Source organism: Clytia hemisphaerica, unplaced genomic scaffold (genome assembly GCF_902728285.1).
Source record: "Clytia hemisphaerica strain Z4C2 unplaced genomic scaffold, Clytia hemisphaerica genome assembly, whole genome shotgun sequence".
NCBI lineage: Eukaryota > Metazoa > Cnidaria > Hydrozoa > Leptothecata > Clytiidae > Clytia > Clytia hemisphaerica.
The window spans coordinates 353,784-371,458 of NW_027104175.1; the positions used below are offsets into that span (position 1 = coordinate 353,784).

Genomic DNA, 17,675 nt, shown 5'->3' on the forward strand with positions numbered 1-17,675 from the left:
GACCAATCTTGCTCCACATCCGAGTCAATCCAATGTGAAAAAGCTTGTGGATTAAAATTGACGAGCAAACAAACGATATCACTCTTATCTGTAAACAAAACCTTTAAATATTCTTAGAAAGTTCTCATTTTCACCATTATCGTGAGTATTTTTGTGCAATTTCCTAAGAAATTATTAGTGTTTTAGATTCTGTAAAGCTTTTTTTTTTACTTTTTCTTAATTGTTTGACCGACAGAGTCTTGTTTTTTTTATGATCTTCTTCTCTTGAAAATGTTTTCCAACTTCACTATGTTGTACATTTTTACTGTCGGACATCTTCTTATTAGTCGAGTTGGAGTTATTTTGTATGTTAAAACTGAAGGGTAAACACTCGTGAATCATAAGGAAAAGACGGACATTTTGTTTTGACTAATATTTTCGCCAAAAAAAATCCTTATAAAAAAATTATAAAAAAAGTTCTTAAATAATTTCCATGTACAAAAAGGAAAAAAAAAGAATTTACTATTTAGATATTTACAAAACACAAAAATACTTATAAAACTTTTAAAAAAATGCAAAATTATACAACTGTCCTGAAAATTGGACATGTAAATATGGTTTTGAAGATCGGTTTTTGAGATTTTTTGTGCAACTTATAACGGATTTGATGGCTTGATGTTGAAATTGTCTTTCCCAAAATTATATCTTCAGACTTGTTTAGTTTTCTCATTGTATCATCTCGCCTCATATCATCCCCAGGCTGTATTTGTGAATCATCAACGAAAGCCTTTAATGCCTCCATAGCCTTGATTCGTCTGCTTTCCTAGACTAGTAGTATTCACGCTTTACGCTATGAAGAATAACCACCAGATGATTGTATATGTATCACGTGTTCATGTTTCTTGTCTTTCTGATCACGTGATTTCATCCCTTTCCATAAAGATGAATAACTATGGTTCCGTTTTTTACCCGTCGTGCTCTCCTCCCTTGCTTTCTGACAAATGATATACCGTATAATTTCATTGAATACTTTTTGAGTCTCATGGTAGTCCTCTGCGACGGAGATTTCGAAAAATAGGGCGTTATGTTTCTCCGCCCATTTTTTACCTTCCTCTTTCGAAACTTCGCGTAAATGCGACAAGTCTTTTTTATTGCCAATAACGACGAAAGTTGTATTAGGTCCTCGCATCATTTCAATGACTTTTCGTAATTTTTGTATTTCTTGGAAACTTTTTCGATCTATGATGGAGTAAACAAGTACGAAAACATCGCCCCAAACGAAATCGATTTCCCGTCGTTGTGTATCGTTCTGTAAAATGAAAAAATATGATATCGTTCAGAATCTTCCTTTGATTCGAGAGTATGTCGCAAAGTCAATTCGAAAGGTTTAAAGGTGTAGCTCTTTGCTCAAAGCATTGCACAAATCCCTTAGACACTCTGAATTCCCAACGAAAATTGGCTTTTAGCTGTCGAGAACGGAGAAGTGACTTTACTTCGTGAGATTTTAACTTTAAAGAATTGAGAAGAAACGTCAACCTCAAACCGAAATTTTTACCCTATAACTTTGAGATTAGAAAAGGTCACGAAATATGTGTTCTTACTTCTCCAGCTGTATCTTTCATATCAATAATCATGGTAGAGTTGCCGATACCCAAATGACGTCGATGTGTTGATTCTAAGGTAGAAGAAGTTCAAATTGCACAAAACTTCTGAGATGGATGTTCTCATTTATATATTATGACTGTCTGTAAACAGACCCCATATCTTTGGAAACTTCGAAATTCATTGCCGTTCTGCGCTACGTTATACGTGAGATGATATTATAATGCAACATGTTTGCGAGATATTTCAGTCGCTCCGGCATTTGAATACTTAGTTCATTGGGCTCAGTTTCTCAAGTAAAGTAACAAACGGATTTGTATTCTTACCTAACGTAGGATCGTATTCTCCAATGAAACGCCGCGTGAAAAAACGAACCATCAGCGCTAAAGAGAGAAATATATCGTTGAGTGATTTGGGTTTCAGTTGCTGGTACTAGTTATTGACTTTTTTTGATCCATTTGGTTTAAATGTAGTAAAATAAAACAACTTTTGGTAAAAGACTTCTCCCCCACTCGTATAAACCCTACACTTCAAAATTAGACATCTTGGAATTTTGCTGACATATTTGTCCGGATGTGCATGATTTATGGCACGGAATTAGTGGTTGCCCGCTAAAACATTCCCAAAATTCTTATACGTCAATTTGAAAACCGAAAGTTGCTGTGATGTTAAAAATAGCATGATTTCTATATAAAACCATTCGATGTAACCCCAGTACATAGTTTGAGGTTTTCTTCTTTCTTCGTCAAATCGATGAACTTACCTGATTTTCCGACGCCTTCATTTCCAAGCAGAACCATTTTTGCGATGGGAGGTGAATGAACACCTCTTTGACGTTTTGACATTTTTATTTCTTTTTGTGTTTTTCTACAATAAGAAGGTATCATTATGAGGTACATTCTGTGTAACATTTTTATATAAATAATTTCTGTCCAACTATATTCACTCAGGAGATTTGTGTGGCCGAGCAGGTGCATACATTTCGTCCTTATTAGGATTCATCAACACTGCCTCCTATTTTCATCCCCACCAACCGTTATTAATTCCTACATTTTTGTAAATTGATTCCAGTTTACTAAAAGTTAACGATTGTCCGAATTGTTTAGGCAAAATAATTATACTTTGACAATTCCATTCCCATTTCCAAAAACAAAAAATACATTGCATCTCCACTTAAGTCAAACGGACTTTCTATATCCCTTCCAACCTTCGTCAGAACGATCAGAAGTGTACTGAAGCACATTTTCAACTGGATGAAAAGAAATGTCAAAGAGCTTTATAGTACAAAAGAAAAAGAGAGAATATCTGAGCATTTTATGTAAGGGTGCTTGACAAGACAGTTTCATCATCACTTTATCTAAACAACCGTTAAAGTATTTCATGAACAAAAGCACCTACTTCTAAATGAAAACATGAAAAGTTTCATCGTTTAGGATTGATGCCAAGAATTTTATTTTTGGTGAAAAAAAACAGCTAAATTGACGATTTTTGAAAAGTATGAAGAGATTTTTTAAGAGGGAAAGGAAATGCGTTAATAAAGGTCATCTCTTTGAGAGACCACTTTACTGGAAACAGCTTATATCTTAGTTCTTGGGATGAAATTGAAAAAAGCACTTACAGCGCTTATGTCGGTAAATAGAATTTCGCAATCTGACCACTGGGTTTTGTTCTTGATGACGTCAATTTGTCTAAACTTGGGGAAGGCCTTACGAGAAGTTACTGGTTTTGACCAGTATAAATGTAGATAGTTAATATCAGAAATTTGTGCATGCTGAGTTAGGAAATTCCAAAACACTATGAGTTTGATTGATTTCGCTCCAATCCAAACCGTTTTGAGATAAAACATGATATGATCATCTACCCACGCATTCTTGAAACTTCTAAATCATCCCTTTACGGACTGATTCTCCGAGTTATAACCTACTCTTTCCCAAGCTTCATACATTTCAAGGTGACCTAGCAAAAAAAATACCGAAGTGTGGGACACAGCCAGAAACAGCAATATCTTTGAATTTGATGTTTTGCAACATCAATCACATTTGTTCTATATACCTCCTGTCCTTGCACCAGACGCAGACTACATGTTAGACATGGTTAGCTAGCTTACAAATATACAATATAATTGCATTTTAAAACTGATAAAGTGTCAGTGTAGTAGGAGAAAAAGGAAACACTTTTCATCCCTAATCTACCTGTCATCTTGTCTGCAATTCTGTTTTTCATTAGAATGTCGGTGTTTATTTCAACTCTCTCCAGCGTGTATAGTTTTTGGGTGGTTTTTTCAACTCTTTCTCGTACCAGAAAGCCAGTATAGAGAAGCAAAGCCTTGTGAGAATCAAAAATGTTAGTTTAGTAGTTCTCCATACCTTTCTCAATGACTCTATTCCTGCCACGTTCTAATGTATACTGCCAAGATTTAAAACTTGACAAATCATTTTTTAATAACATTTTAACGATGACAGAAAGTTGACAGGGAAGAACAGACATCAATATTTCCGGACACAATTTCCGGACGAACTAAAATACTCATCATGTTATTTGTCTAACGGACAGATTGATTTGTTGATTTGGATTTCCTGGTTTACCCATATTTCTAAAAAAGGAATTTAAAGCCTACTTTATTTTAAAATCCAATAATTTCTTCACCCATTAAATTCCATCACTCCTTAATTGTAAGCATTCAAATATTTATTGATTTAAGCTATACACCCCAACTAAGGAAAAATGCCATTCTGGACAACTGCCCTGTTTATGTGCCACGTCGTTCCTAGGAACCGGACCGAAAAAGTTGTGCTGTTTCATTGTATTGTTTCTTGTGTACAATAATGAAGAAAGAGAATCCATGCCAGGCTCTAACTAAAAAATACTTGAAGTCGTTCTTTTTTACCAAGGGCCTTTCTTTGACATTTCCCAATCTCTCCCCATTGGAAAGAAACAGCAAAAGTGACCCAAGTACCATTTTTCCCTTTCTTTCTAACATTGAAGTATGTTATGACCGTAGATTTGGTTGAATTTCTTCTCGTGATGTCTTTTGCGTTTGTTTTGTTTAAAGCACTGTGGTTTTGTGATGTCATTTGCTTGTTCCAAATTGCTATTCCTATAGCTATTTTAATTCAACCCTGATAACGTCAATATGGTGCCAAATACCCTAAAGTCCTGGCATTTTTCCAAATTTCTGACCCAACAAAATGATATCAAATCCCAACAATATGAAATACTCATTCACCTACCAATTAACGAGCAATCGCTGGAATTTATTTCCCAAATTCACGCATTCACGCAATGTTTTTTCGCAATTCATGCAATTTTTATTCACACAAAGTTTTCCAATTCACGCATTCACGCAATTTTTTTTTTAATTTTCACGCATTCACGCAAACCGCTTGGGGGGGGGGAGCAATTAACACTTTGGGCTGCTATAAAAATCAAGGATTTCACAAACCTTTAGTGCACCCCGGGGTCTCGAGAATTTAGAATACTTATACTGTTTTAAGAAAATGTTGACTTTTTTCTATTTTGCTGTTGGTGCGTCTTCCCTGCTTTCTTACACAAAAATAGCCACAGAGGCTTCAGGGATCCGAACTTTTCATAAAGTCCTTATACAACAATGTCATCAGACATATCAGTTGAAAACAAAGACTAAGTGATCCTTGATGATAATGACAGTTTATACTTGGACAGACACATGGTCAGAAAATGTTTCACCTTAACCTACCTTATGCAAGAACGGAAATCGCTTCAACGTCACTGAAAGTACCATATTACCTTACTACAATACCTTTCTTTGAAATGCTTTTGTTGACCCCATTTTTAGAAGTCTATAAATATGTAATTGATAGCAGGCTTCAGTTTACTGTTGATGAGCTCAGCTTTATGCAATTCGTAATGGAATTTGGTTGGTGATTGTAATAGATCATATTCTGATCTGTAGATGACTTTTTGACGATTTGACGGCCATTCTTGACATATTTAAACTCTTCTAGGTAGAAAGATATAATCTCTACATATTTTAAAGGATATTGTCATTCCATCGTCAAAGCCAAATGAACAAAATTTTTGGATCTGTTTTACTAAATAATCTCAATACCTAAAGTATATCTAACTGACTAAAGGGGTCCCCACTAAAACTCGCAAAAACTCCCTCCAGATTCTTCTGAATACACATTTAAAACTTGCAGACCAGAAGAGTCAGCTGTTTGATGATACCTTCCAAGTTGGCAAAAAACCTCAATATAACATCCATATAGCATCCATAAACATCCATATTGAATCGACATAACATCAATATAACATCAATATAACATCCCAAATATCGTTAGACGAGTGTTGAAATAACACTGAGTGTCTACTAGCAATCAATGGTCCGGACATCTTATCAAAACATACATTCATTCCGAGGAGTTCCCAAATATCAGATCATAATATATTTGATGATTAAGTTGTTTAGATCTGATATGAAGAGATGAAATATAGCAGGAGACTTTATAATGAAAGAAAAAAAAACAGAAAACGATTACTACGCTTAATATATCCCCGCCTTCGACTCATTACGTATCCATTATCACAAAACATTCTCTTCTCTATTATCTATCTCTCAACCTTTATCAATCTCTCTGGCAGCTTAATTACGTCATTTTTGGCGTTCTGACCTACTGACTTGAAAGATAAGACCATCAATGAAAGTTCTATAACGGTTTATACCTCTGTGTCACCGTAAAACAGGAATTTTCCGGTGGGAGTGGGCTTGGGCAGAAATTAATATTTGTTATTTGCAAACGATACCTTCCCTCTAGGCTTACTGTCACCGAGACAGGAGTGTGCTCATAAAGAAATCGCATTTCAAATTACTTTAAAAGTTGAAGATATATTTAAGTTTGAAAAGGTGGTCTACACTCACAAAAGAGAATTCAATCTGCCGAATAATTGTACGTTATACTTCAACCAACATCATTGAATTCAACTTTCCAATCCAGGACCAACCTGTCTTCTACCATATCCGAGACATGTGTTAATGGGTTGACCCACAATATTTCAATCAGTCCACTATAGAAACTTTCAGACCATCTAACGTAGGAAAACATACAAACAACAAGAGAGCAACATACCAAATAAGAACTTAATATATTGTCTTTCACACTATGCCTGCAAAACATCCCAGTAATGGATATTTAATGAACTGTACTCTGTATAATTAAAGTAACCATTAATTAAGTTAGTCGATGTTTGGGAGGAAACAATTAAAATTATCTCATAGTCTTCACTAATTTCCGTCCATCACAAAATGGACAGGTCGCAAGGAAAACATTATACAGAGCATAAGACAATAAACAACCCGTGTTAATCTGAAAAACCGGTACCGTTGCAAGATCAAAAACGTCTTCTTTTTCGGACGGGAAATCATTACATTTGACATGCCTTAATTAATACGTGCTGTTCATGAGAGGAAAGCCATGCTATACCGTTGTCTTTTGTCTTTTGTCTATAAAACCCAAACTAGTTTGTTGTTTACACTCTTTTTTTATACAGGAACAACTTTTAAGAAAAATTAGGCTCTAAAATCTCTAAATAATAATAACAATTTAAGAACAATGGCGAGCCTAATTTGGCTGAATTAACTGTCGATCCTAAGAGTTTCTTACTTCAAACTGTTGACACGATATTGGTTCAGCATTTCCAAAGCATGCAATTTCTATGATATAAAAATTAAGCTCCAATCATAAGCGGTTGACCACTATAAATATTTAGATCAAAGACCGCTATACTCTACACTACAGTTGGAGAATGACAGGAAACCTACAAAAATAAAATATCATCATTGCGAAATGTGGGTTCATTTTGCCAAAATATTGTCATACTCAGCACAGTCGGTGTGAGTGAAAAAGAAACTAAATAAGATTTTCTAACCGGTAAAGAGTATTCTCTTATAGCAATACTGTGTTATTTCACCTCTTTATATCGACATCGAAATTCCCCATCAAAAACCTTAAGTTTAAGAATTTCTACTTCTACCTTAAAGAGGCTCAGTCATGCCGTTTTTTAAGGGCTTGAATGTTCATTTGTATTTTTGTTGATCCACGTATCCACGAAAACAATACCACATGAAATACACACAACAATATATTTTTCAAAAACGGAAATTTTTATGATAACGGTTTTGAAAGGTATGAAAGCCACAATATTGTTTACGTTTAATACAACATAAATAACACTTTGGTCAAATGAAAGTTGTTCAAATTGCTTTACATACAGGAGGTCCACTCAAAAGCCATGGTTTCGTTTTAATGAGAAGCCAGCCCTTAACTTTGCGAATAATTCTTCTCCAATCTTCAAGGACTTTTTCCAAAGCATCACATTAATACCCCATCAACATGATGTAAATCATCAAAACATCAGTTTGTACCCGCTTACTCTTAGACTGTTTCTTGTTCAGAAAGAATCTTGGTTTCAGCATCATCATACAATTTGGTAGCTCTACCTACCGAAAATAAACTTACCATCAAAACAATCCAAACTCTGCAGCCAAGCTACTTAACATTATATGTAACTGAAGTGTAAGGAGATCGAGTTATCAGCAAATGATAAGGTTATACAAAACCGATAGTTCAATTAGACGTAATAAATTGGACGGAATAAATTTAACCTGTACCGTTAGGTAATCTGTTAAATTTAGTTTGTTAATTGAATGACGAGAAAAAGCTCTTTTACGACAAATTGACCTAATTATAGGAGAACTTGTGTAATACTCGAAATCACTCTCCTGATGGGATAAAAGACAAGACCGTTTACTAAGCCTCGCTTATGCAGCTCATGAGTCTCCTATGTGCGAAAGATTCGATTAAGCAATATTGATCTCCTCCACCCCATGTGATCTCCGAATAAAGAGGATACTTGCACCAATTTGTCGATCACTGCTTAAGATTTACAATCACGGTTTCTCTAGATACAATACGTAACAAATGTGCGTATTTTTGCCTTGCTTACCCTTGAATTTCAACCAGTCAATGAGTGTAATGTTTACAATCAAAAAGATGTTATCTGAATCTCATTTCAACAGTTTCAAGAAGAATTAGGAGAAATTGATATCGAAATGATAAATAGAGACTCTATACAGTAGATTCCCTTTAACTTGGACCTCTATAACTCGAATATCTTAACTTGAACAAGTTTTCTCGTCCCTTCAGTTTCCCTTCCTGACTCTATAACTCGAATCTTCCTCAACTCGAACATACTTGTGTTACCCATCACAGTTTGTGATCTCTGAGCAAATCCCGGCCAACACACAAGCTTCGTAAGATTAATTGGAACAGTGCTCTGATAAGGATGTTTGACCTATGTGCGAACCAATCTCATCTCGTTGGAAAAAAACGCTGCACTAGAGTAGCAAAATCTGACGACAACAAGCCGAGGAGGAGTACAACTGTCCTTTTTAAACCTTGGATTAAGCGATCAAAGATTTTGGTTGGCTGGTATTGAGAAAATAACTGCAATGAAGCTTACTGAATCGAAATATCATTTTTACCAATTTCAATCTTAAAAGCAAAATTCGGTAAACTCAACAATCTACAAAGAGAATACAAACCTCAAAGTCATGCCATAGATAAAACCTTAGCCACTTAGTTAAGTTCCTTTTCGAAAGATTTCCACTTTTTCCTGATTAGAAATTTTAATCCATAACCTCAACTTTTGCTGCGTGACATGTCAAAACTATGTTGAACTATTGGAAATGATATAATTTTTTGAGCAAACATTTTTTTCTTTTAATGAAGGGGAAATAGAATGACCGTTAAATCCTCTGAAATCTCATATAAAAAGGAAAACCATCATAACAAAATTCCTTCTCTTTATTTAGTGCTTGTATTAAATCCATATAGAATGGTATCCAACCGTCAACCATTTTGTCATTTTGTCGTTAGGTTAGTTTTGGTCTAAAAGTTAAGTCAAAAAAGGCTGGACCTAAGCTATTATCTTTTGTAAAAATTGTAGAAATTGAAAAAAGAACTCACCAAGAATTTCGAAAAATTATCGGAAATCGATTTATCCTGAGATTTTGAAATTCCATGCCAGTTTGATTTTACTTACTAACACCAAAATATTGTATTCCTCCTCACCTCAAAGTTCTCTCTTTCCCTGATCCGAAAAAAACTGTACAGTTCACTTTCTTTCTTTTCTTGTCTATTCTTTTTGTTTCTGCAGGTCCACTATATCTAGCCTATCCAATATTATGATTGCATAAATTACACGAGAGCATAATTTCCAATTTTTTACTCCCGGGGGGGTACTACCCTTGTCGACCGACGGGGGTGCTCCGCTGAGGTTCGAAAAATGGACCCTACGTGGGACTCGAAATTTGCGAAAAAAGTGACCCTGAATGGGACTGAAATTCCAAAATTTTCTACTTTTACCCCAAATTTTCCAAAAAAAGGCACCCTACGAGGGACTGATTTTTCTATTTTGGTGTTTTTGCGACCCTACCTGGGACTCGTGGAGGTTAGAAAAGGTACCCTGACCAGCGGAGCATCCCCGTAACCCATCTTGCCCTAGTACCCCCCCCCCCGGGTTGTTACTACAGTAGACTTGTGATGTCACCTAGTAGAAAAAGCTAATCAACTTATTCGGTTTAGTGAAATTATAATCAGATTTAAAATCTATATTGATGAAGATTATTTCTAATGTATTGCGTACATGAAAATACTGTCTATCCTACACACATGAAAATTATGAAGCAACCCCAGGAGATCGTCTGCTTGCTTATGTATCATCAAAATCCGGGGATCAGTAACCATAGAAACCAAACTTTTAAGAGTAGATTCTAAACTTAACTATTGACCGTTTTATACACCTTTTCGACCGTAGCCGCCAATTGCCGCGCGGGCATCCCCCTAAACTCGATTCAATCCTTTTTTGACACTTTTTTCTATTGTCTTTAGGTGCGAAAAAAGACTTGGTCGGTTTTAGGGTGGTAAAAAATCATCGAATCAACAGTCTGCCATTAAAAGTAAAAACTGTAAAACCAGGGCAATCCAAAACAGTAAATAAATATTTTTCGAACAAATTATTCTCTACGTGAGGAAATCGACTAAACTTTCCCAATAAAAATTTTTCTCTACCTCCAGCAATGCATGTACGTAATAATCTGGTATGAGAAAAAATCCGAAAAAACTTACTGTGCAAAATGTATAAAAGTATCAGAACCATTCAGAAAAGAGTATTCGAAGTTATTCTTAATAAAGTCTCAGTTTTCATGGAGTTTCTGATCCCTTAGAGCTGTGCTGTTTAAGATCCACGATGCTTTAGTGTCTCACTCATGCTATGCACAATGTTCGAAAATCAGAAGCAATATCCCATTGATTAATGGCTCAAATTGCTAAATGCTCATCTCGATAAATTTCCACTCCCTGTAAACAAACAGACCCGATATCTACGGAAAATTCAAAATTCATTGCCATACTACATTACGCCATACGTGAGAAGTGAATGGACGCAGTTTCCAAATAGTACCAGATAATGATACATTCAGATCAATATTTTATAAGCTCTTAAGGCTGCTAAGGTCCAAATTTTTGTGAATCTTTTAAATTACCATGGCTAATCAGTCTTGTAATTCAACAATGGCCCAAACACACCCTTACAGTGTATCCAGCTAAAAGAAGATCCTTGCAGTGCACCCTCTCAAAAGTACTACCTTACAGTGCATTACTACTGGTACCTACCCTTAAGGACGGCACATGCCGTGGTGGGTCGGACCATATGAGTGCCCCCCGGATACAAATGACAAATGTCTGTAAATGATGCATATCAAGTAGGGGCGTACGGTATTTCGCAAAAATGGACCCTTTTTTCTCCGGAATTTCGGAAATCATAGGCAAAATTCCTCCAGTATTTTGGAATGCTGAAATTGTTTCGGTATCGGAAATCCATGAATTTTTGCTTCGGAATTTCAGTATTATAAAGTTTTTATCCCCCTTTTTCGGAATTCATACATGAAAAATCAAATTTGATATAAAAAATTAATCTAAACGAGGAAAAATACCCAAAAAAATCGGTATCGGAATTGAAAGTATATTTTTACGGAATCTCGGAAATTTTAGCAAAATTATTCGGTATTTCAAACCCCGTACACCCCCCCCCTATTAAGGATTAAGTGTGCAGATATTAAACATCCTTGTTCATGCGCCCAAGTGCGTGATAAAAATATGAATGGGCAATAAGATTTAACAGGGGACAAGGACGAGGGAGGGGGTTCCTGTTGAAAAAAACTAAATTATCAGGAAAAATCAGGAAAATCGGAGTGGACTACAGATAAACAAGATTCTAGTTGAAAGGATTTTTTTTGAGACGAAAAATGAACAAATAGGAAACATCTCACTAGATGATGGAGAGGTTATTGTTAGTAAGTGATACAAAGGTATGATAGATAATCGGCTCGGTTGCCATATCTTCTTGGGGAGTTATATGGTTTCAAGACTACAATCCCCACCGTAATATCTTACACTTAACGGCTCTGACCATAGTCAAAAAATTGATTTTGGTATTTGAGTATAAAAGTTATGTTTCCGGTTACTTTACTAAAGTACGATTGGAGGTTACAGTTTTAACTCTAAATTCTTAACCCCGCCCCCAAATCGAAAAATCAAATAAAATACTTAAATCGCAATCCTCGCCCGAGCTTCAAAGTCTGAAAAACGTTAAAATACCCAAAATTTGTGATATATTTCGGCGGATGATTGTAGCAACCAAGGCCGAAATTATATCATAAATAGTTTTCTGATTAGTTACACGGTCAACATTAAAGTTAAGTACGGTGTACCATATTGGACGAATATGTTTTACATCGTTCATAACATAATTAAAAAGCGTTACAAATTTCAACAAAAAAAATAACAAACAAAACAAGACGACTTAAAGTCGAAAATTTCGCCTAAAGTTTAAACTACATGGGAAAAAACAAGAAGTAGAGATGGAAGCTAATCTGAAGTCTACTTTACATCGAGCCTTGACGAAACAAATTTATATGAACAACGAGGCTCAAAATCGCTAAAAAGATAAGATCAATTTACGAACAATGGTTGTTTAATTCTTAAGAACTAATAACTGAAGGGCATATCACCAACTATAAAGAGATATTAGTTTGATTCTTATAGAGTATATGCTTATAAGAAAAATACCTTATCAGGGAAACTTCGTCGGGGAAAAGTGACGAAGTTTTTGGCCAAGTGAGGAATATTTTCCCCGACGAAAAATTTACCCTGGCTAAATGCGTTTACCAACTACCAGCAAGTGACGAATGTTTTTTCCGCGACGAAGTTTCCCCCGATAAGGTAAATATGTTCATATTGCGCGCCATCCCTTGATTACTTTGTAAGAGCTACTTACCGAAAGCTATATCACCTTCTATCGAGAATTATTGATTTGATTCTTATAAAGTATATGCTTATAAGAAAAATAAATATGCTCATATTGTGCGCCATCCCTTGTTTACTTTGTAAGAACTAATTACCGAAGTAGTCTGGCCGAAATACAATAAAACAGGGGTGAACGTAGAAAAAAATTCCGCGTAAACTTTCTTGGTACCGTTGGAAGCGAAATTTTATGTGTAGATTATTATACTCAGAGCCTCATGATGAGGCCCTTGGGGAAAACTTTTGGTAAAATCAAGACTGAAGTGTACTTCTTCGCCCCAAAACAGATACGTTTTTAGCAGTGTACTGGTCATCAGCTACACTAAAAACCTATCAAAGCTATTCAAAGTCTTTGAAAGTCAGCACTATCCCCATGTGCTTTCGCCTTGCACTTGACCCATTTGATATCATGGATGACCCTGTTTAATTGCTTGTGGTTTCCAGAAATGTGTTTGTTGGGAAATCCCCCTCCCCAGATTTTTGAGACAGGGGTATACATATTTGAGTGTTTTGAAAGACACCTACCATTGCAAGGATAGCACTTTTCAAGGCATTTTATATCGAAAATGGGTCCTAAGTGTTTTATTTCACCAATTTTTTCCCCAAGGGCCTCAACATGAGGCTCTGAGTATGTTAAACCTCGTAAAATTCCGCTTCCAACGATACCAAGAATGTTTACGCGGAATTTTTTTCCAGGTCAACTTTTATTTCTGCCAGACTAAATAAAGGGTATATCACCGTTTATCAAGAGTTATCGATTTGATTCTTATAAAGTATATGCTTATAAGAAAATAAAGAACAAATCAAAACTGTGAAGCTAAAGACACAAAGATATATGACGTAATCCAAAGAAAACCCGCGAAAATCGTCCGTGGTTATACGAGCGTGTAATTTGTAAATTGAATTTAGTGAGTTTGTCCACCGTATCGAGTACTTTCGTTTTCTAATTTTTTTATTACACCGCCGCCGCCGCCGCGAAAGGCTATCGTAATACTTTCGCTAGGCGAAATTAAAAAACTAAAAAATCTAAGATGCAAAAAATAGAGTATGAAAAAAATAACAAAAGGCTGTAGACAATACGATAACGGTGTCATCAACTTCATTGCTTATTTCTTCTTCTTGTTGTAAAAGTACTCTTCAAGCCATCCCCTATGAAAAATAAATCATGTATTGCATTAGCAAATAAATAAATTGCTTAGTTTAAAATGCAAAAAGAAAGTTTGGAGATATATACTTGCATGTCCGTACCTTTACGATATCAAAAAACATTCAAATTTTCTAATTTGCCCAGCTTATCGAAAAGGCCGAAAAGGGCCTTTCAAATAGAAGTGTCTGTGGTTAGTGGTTCGGTTCGCCAAAGTTTTTGCGATAACAGCGCCTTGTTTTTTTTTCTAATTCTGCTGTATTAGCCTCCTGTTCAAAAATTTTCCACCCAGGAGATTTTAAGTTGCTGGGCCTTCACGCCCCACGGGCTTCTTGTCTTACACAATACATCTTTGGCTGGGAAACTTTTTCTTACCATGATTTATTAATGTGTTCTTTTTCTTTTAAGAGTCTTCCTCCTGATGGTCGACTTGTAGTCCACCATGGGCGCCAAGTAGTCCAGGGTCGTCCAGTGGTCCAGGGGCGCCAAGTATTCCAGGGTCGTCCAGTGGTCCATGGGTGCCAAGTAGTCCAGGGATGATCTGTGGTCCAGGGGCGCCATGTAGTCCAGGGTCGTCCAGTGGTCCAGGGGTGCCAAGTAGTCCAGGGTCGTCCAGTGGTCCATGGGTGCCAAGTAGTCCAGGGATGATCTGTGGTCCATGGGCGCCATGTAGTCCAGGGTCGTCCAGTGGTCCAGGGGTGCCATGTAGTCCAGGGTCGTCCAGTGGTCCAGGGGCGCCTAGTAGTCCAAGATCGATCTGTTGTCCAATACCACGGTCGATCTGTGGTATATCCATTTGATTTTGATTTAGGTAATCTCCAACTATCTGTTGTAATGGGTTGAGATGTAGTATGATACTGCTCTGTACCATCCAAACTCTCAGCACCTGGAAAATGTAATAGATTATTACTAAGTTACAGTTCTTTTGGTACCCTTTTCCCCTAATTCAATGAATAATGACTTTGTAAACATTTTTATTCTTGCTAACAGGATTATTGATAATCAGGTTCAACCACAATAGTATAAAACGAAAAAGTACGGAGGTCTCCGAATCAGACCAAATCAAATTTTATTTTTTTATCGCTTTGTTTTTAACATTATTTTTGCAATTTTTGGCACATGTTGCTATAAATTCTTACGTCTTTTCGGATATTCTCTTCTGTATTGAAATCCTCCTTCTTCCTCTATAGCTAAAACATCATAAAGGTGTGTAAATATCGATTTTTCTGGGAGGTAAGTGTCCTGAGGGGATCAATCTTCCTATTATTTGTTGTAATTAAACTCTCTTCCAAAGAACTTAGCAGTCCGTCGTAAATTTTGAAACATCAATCTTGGTAAAAATTAACGTTAAAAAAGAGTACCTCCTTGGAAAGATAACGAAGATGAAAAATGAAGAAGAAAAATTTTTCTAATGGGCAAATTGATTATTGTGGCCATGAATATTTCCTATAATTTTCGACAAAGGCTGAAGTAAAATAAATATCAATGTCAATGTATTCTCCGTTGTATTGATGATAATAACCTTTCTTTTTGTCAGCTAGAATATCGTACACGAATTTGTTGTACGCTCTTCGGCGTTCATAGTCTTTCCAAGACAGTGGCTTAGCTAGAAAAAAAGTAGAAAAAAAAATCTATGCACTATTTCGCTACAAATTATTATCTCGTGTCAACTCAATTTATTCTTACGGAAAAAATTAGGCCACACCCCACACGACCAAGATTTTTCGTTTTATTTATTCTGCGTAACATTAAAAATGCAGGGTATGATAAAATAATAATTCCCTCCCTTCAGGGTTAAATGTCTTTTAAATATGCCTGAAGAGAAAATGAGCTTGAAGAGCAAACTAGAATTATCATTCATTTGAAATAATGCTTACTTACCGTAACTCAGGGTTAGAGCTGCCAAGAGACAACAAGCCAGTAACCCTCTCATCGTTCTGTGGTTTGCCTGATAACTATCCTTCAAAACTCTCAAACGTGACCATATTTATACACTTTTTACAGTGCTGCTCTAATTAAAATTGTAATTTCAAGGCTTGTGTCACCTTCCTGGCAGGGTGTAACAGGGATGCGGATTAAAACTTACAGAGAGATTCCAATTTTTATTGCAAATCATGGAGCATTTTAATAAAGTGGACATTTTTGGGGTTACAACCATTAAAGAACACCAAGATGTCTTTACAGAAATGACGACATTTACAAAAATAATATATGAACGGCTTCTATTGAAATTTAATGAATTTGCTTTGATTTTTATTAAAAATTTATTATTATTTTTTCCACTTTATGGTCGAGTCGGGCATGTTGAGCTAAAATACAAAATCAAGATTCATGCACTCGATAATTAAAGTAATGTCAATTTAAACATTGACAGAGTTTTACGATGACGTGCAAAGACTCAAACATTCTCTAGGCGGTTTACAAGAATTTACTGTGGCAATCTTGCTTAATTATCAAATCTCTCTTGAAACGGGCGAACGGAAAGTTTGAACCCCGGGGGGGCACTCAAGGTAAATGACCTACCAGACGTTCGGCCCTTAAGGGTAGGTTTTTCATAGTTCAGCTAGTGCACTGTAAGGGTAGGAAATTACAAGACTGCACTGAACTGCACTGTAAGGGTAGGAAATTTTGGTAAAAGGGCAATTTTTTGGTAAAATTATAACAAAATTGGTCAACTTTGGAGGAAAAATTCCACATTTTCTTGGAAAATTGCAAAAATTTTCGCCCTTACGGGCGAGAAATTTCGAAAAAGTGCACTGTAAGGGTATGATTTTTCATGGAAATTCACTGCACTGTAAGGGTCCGATTTTAGAAGCCAAATTTTGGGCCGAACGTATGGTCGATTTCAGATCGAGTGCCCCCCCCCCCCCGGGGTTTGAACCCGATTGGGAAGCACTTAATAGCGAGAAAAGTAAGTTGTCATGAAGCCTAATCGGAAAGACCTTCCCATTCGGCCCAGATTTTTGCCCGTTCGAGAATAAACAAAAATTCCTCGTTCGTCCCACAATCTACAAGACCGTCAGTGTGTTAAGAACACTGCTTGGTTATTGGAATATCACTTTAATCTTAGGCGAGACCAATTTAATATGTTGTTCTACTGGCCCGACCGACCCTATTTTTGCTAAAATCAAGAAATAATAATATTGTATTTCCACTACAATATATTTTACACACTAGTTATTTGTAAGAATTAAATTTCAATAAAGCTGAAAATTAATTCAAGAAATTGAAAAATTTAGAAAATCAAGCATTTCATACACTAAAATTTTATTTTGATCTGCATCGAAGATAAAAAAAGTGAATTTTTGATCCAGATATTTTTTGGAAAATATTTTCGGTACCTTACCAACCCTGATAAATGAAAAATTTATTCTTATTTTACCGACCGACCGACCCATATTTTTCTAATGATTTGCCCGTAGAACAACAAATTAAATTGGTCTCGCTTTAAATGATGCAAATTTTCTCCACGTTTACTATTACTACCCGTTGAATTTTTCATGTACAATTTTAAAATACAAAAGATAAAATAACAATTTTCCATAAATAAA

The 17,675-nt window shown here is 35.8% G+C and overlaps 2 protein-coding genes across 2 annotated transcripts; both read right to left on the minus strand.

The window, feature by feature from the left end:
* Positions 1-423: 423 nt before the first annotated feature.
* Positions 424-2,444, minus strand: LOC136814348 (ras-related and estrogen-regulated growth inhibitor-like). Its single transcript, XM_067070869.1, has 4 exons — positions 2,345-2,444; positions 1,908-1,964; positions 1,581-1,654; positions 424-1,288 (listed from the first exon to the last, which is right to left on the minus strand). The coding sequence occupies exons 1-4, from the start codon at positions 2,424-2,426 to the stop codon at positions 830-832; spliced, it is 672 nt and encodes a 223-aa protein (XP_066926970.1). The 5' UTR covers positions 2,427-2,444; the 3' UTR covers positions 424-829.
* Positions 2,445-13,991: 11,547 nt separating this feature from the next.
* On the minus strand, positions 13,992-16,109 carry LOC136814349 (uncharacterized). The gene is made up of 5 exons (XM_067070870.1): positions 16,006-16,109; positions 15,647-15,730; positions 15,264-15,314; positions 14,500-15,010; positions 13,992-14,129 (listed from the first exon to the last, which is right to left on the minus strand). The coding sequence occupies exons 1-5, from the start codon at positions 16,055-16,057 to the stop codon at positions 14,087-14,089; spliced, it is 741 nt and encodes a 246-aa protein (XP_066926971.1). The 5' UTR covers positions 16,058-16,109; the 3' UTR covers positions 13,992-14,086.
* Between the last annotated feature and the right edge of the window lie 1,566 nt (positions 16,110-17,675).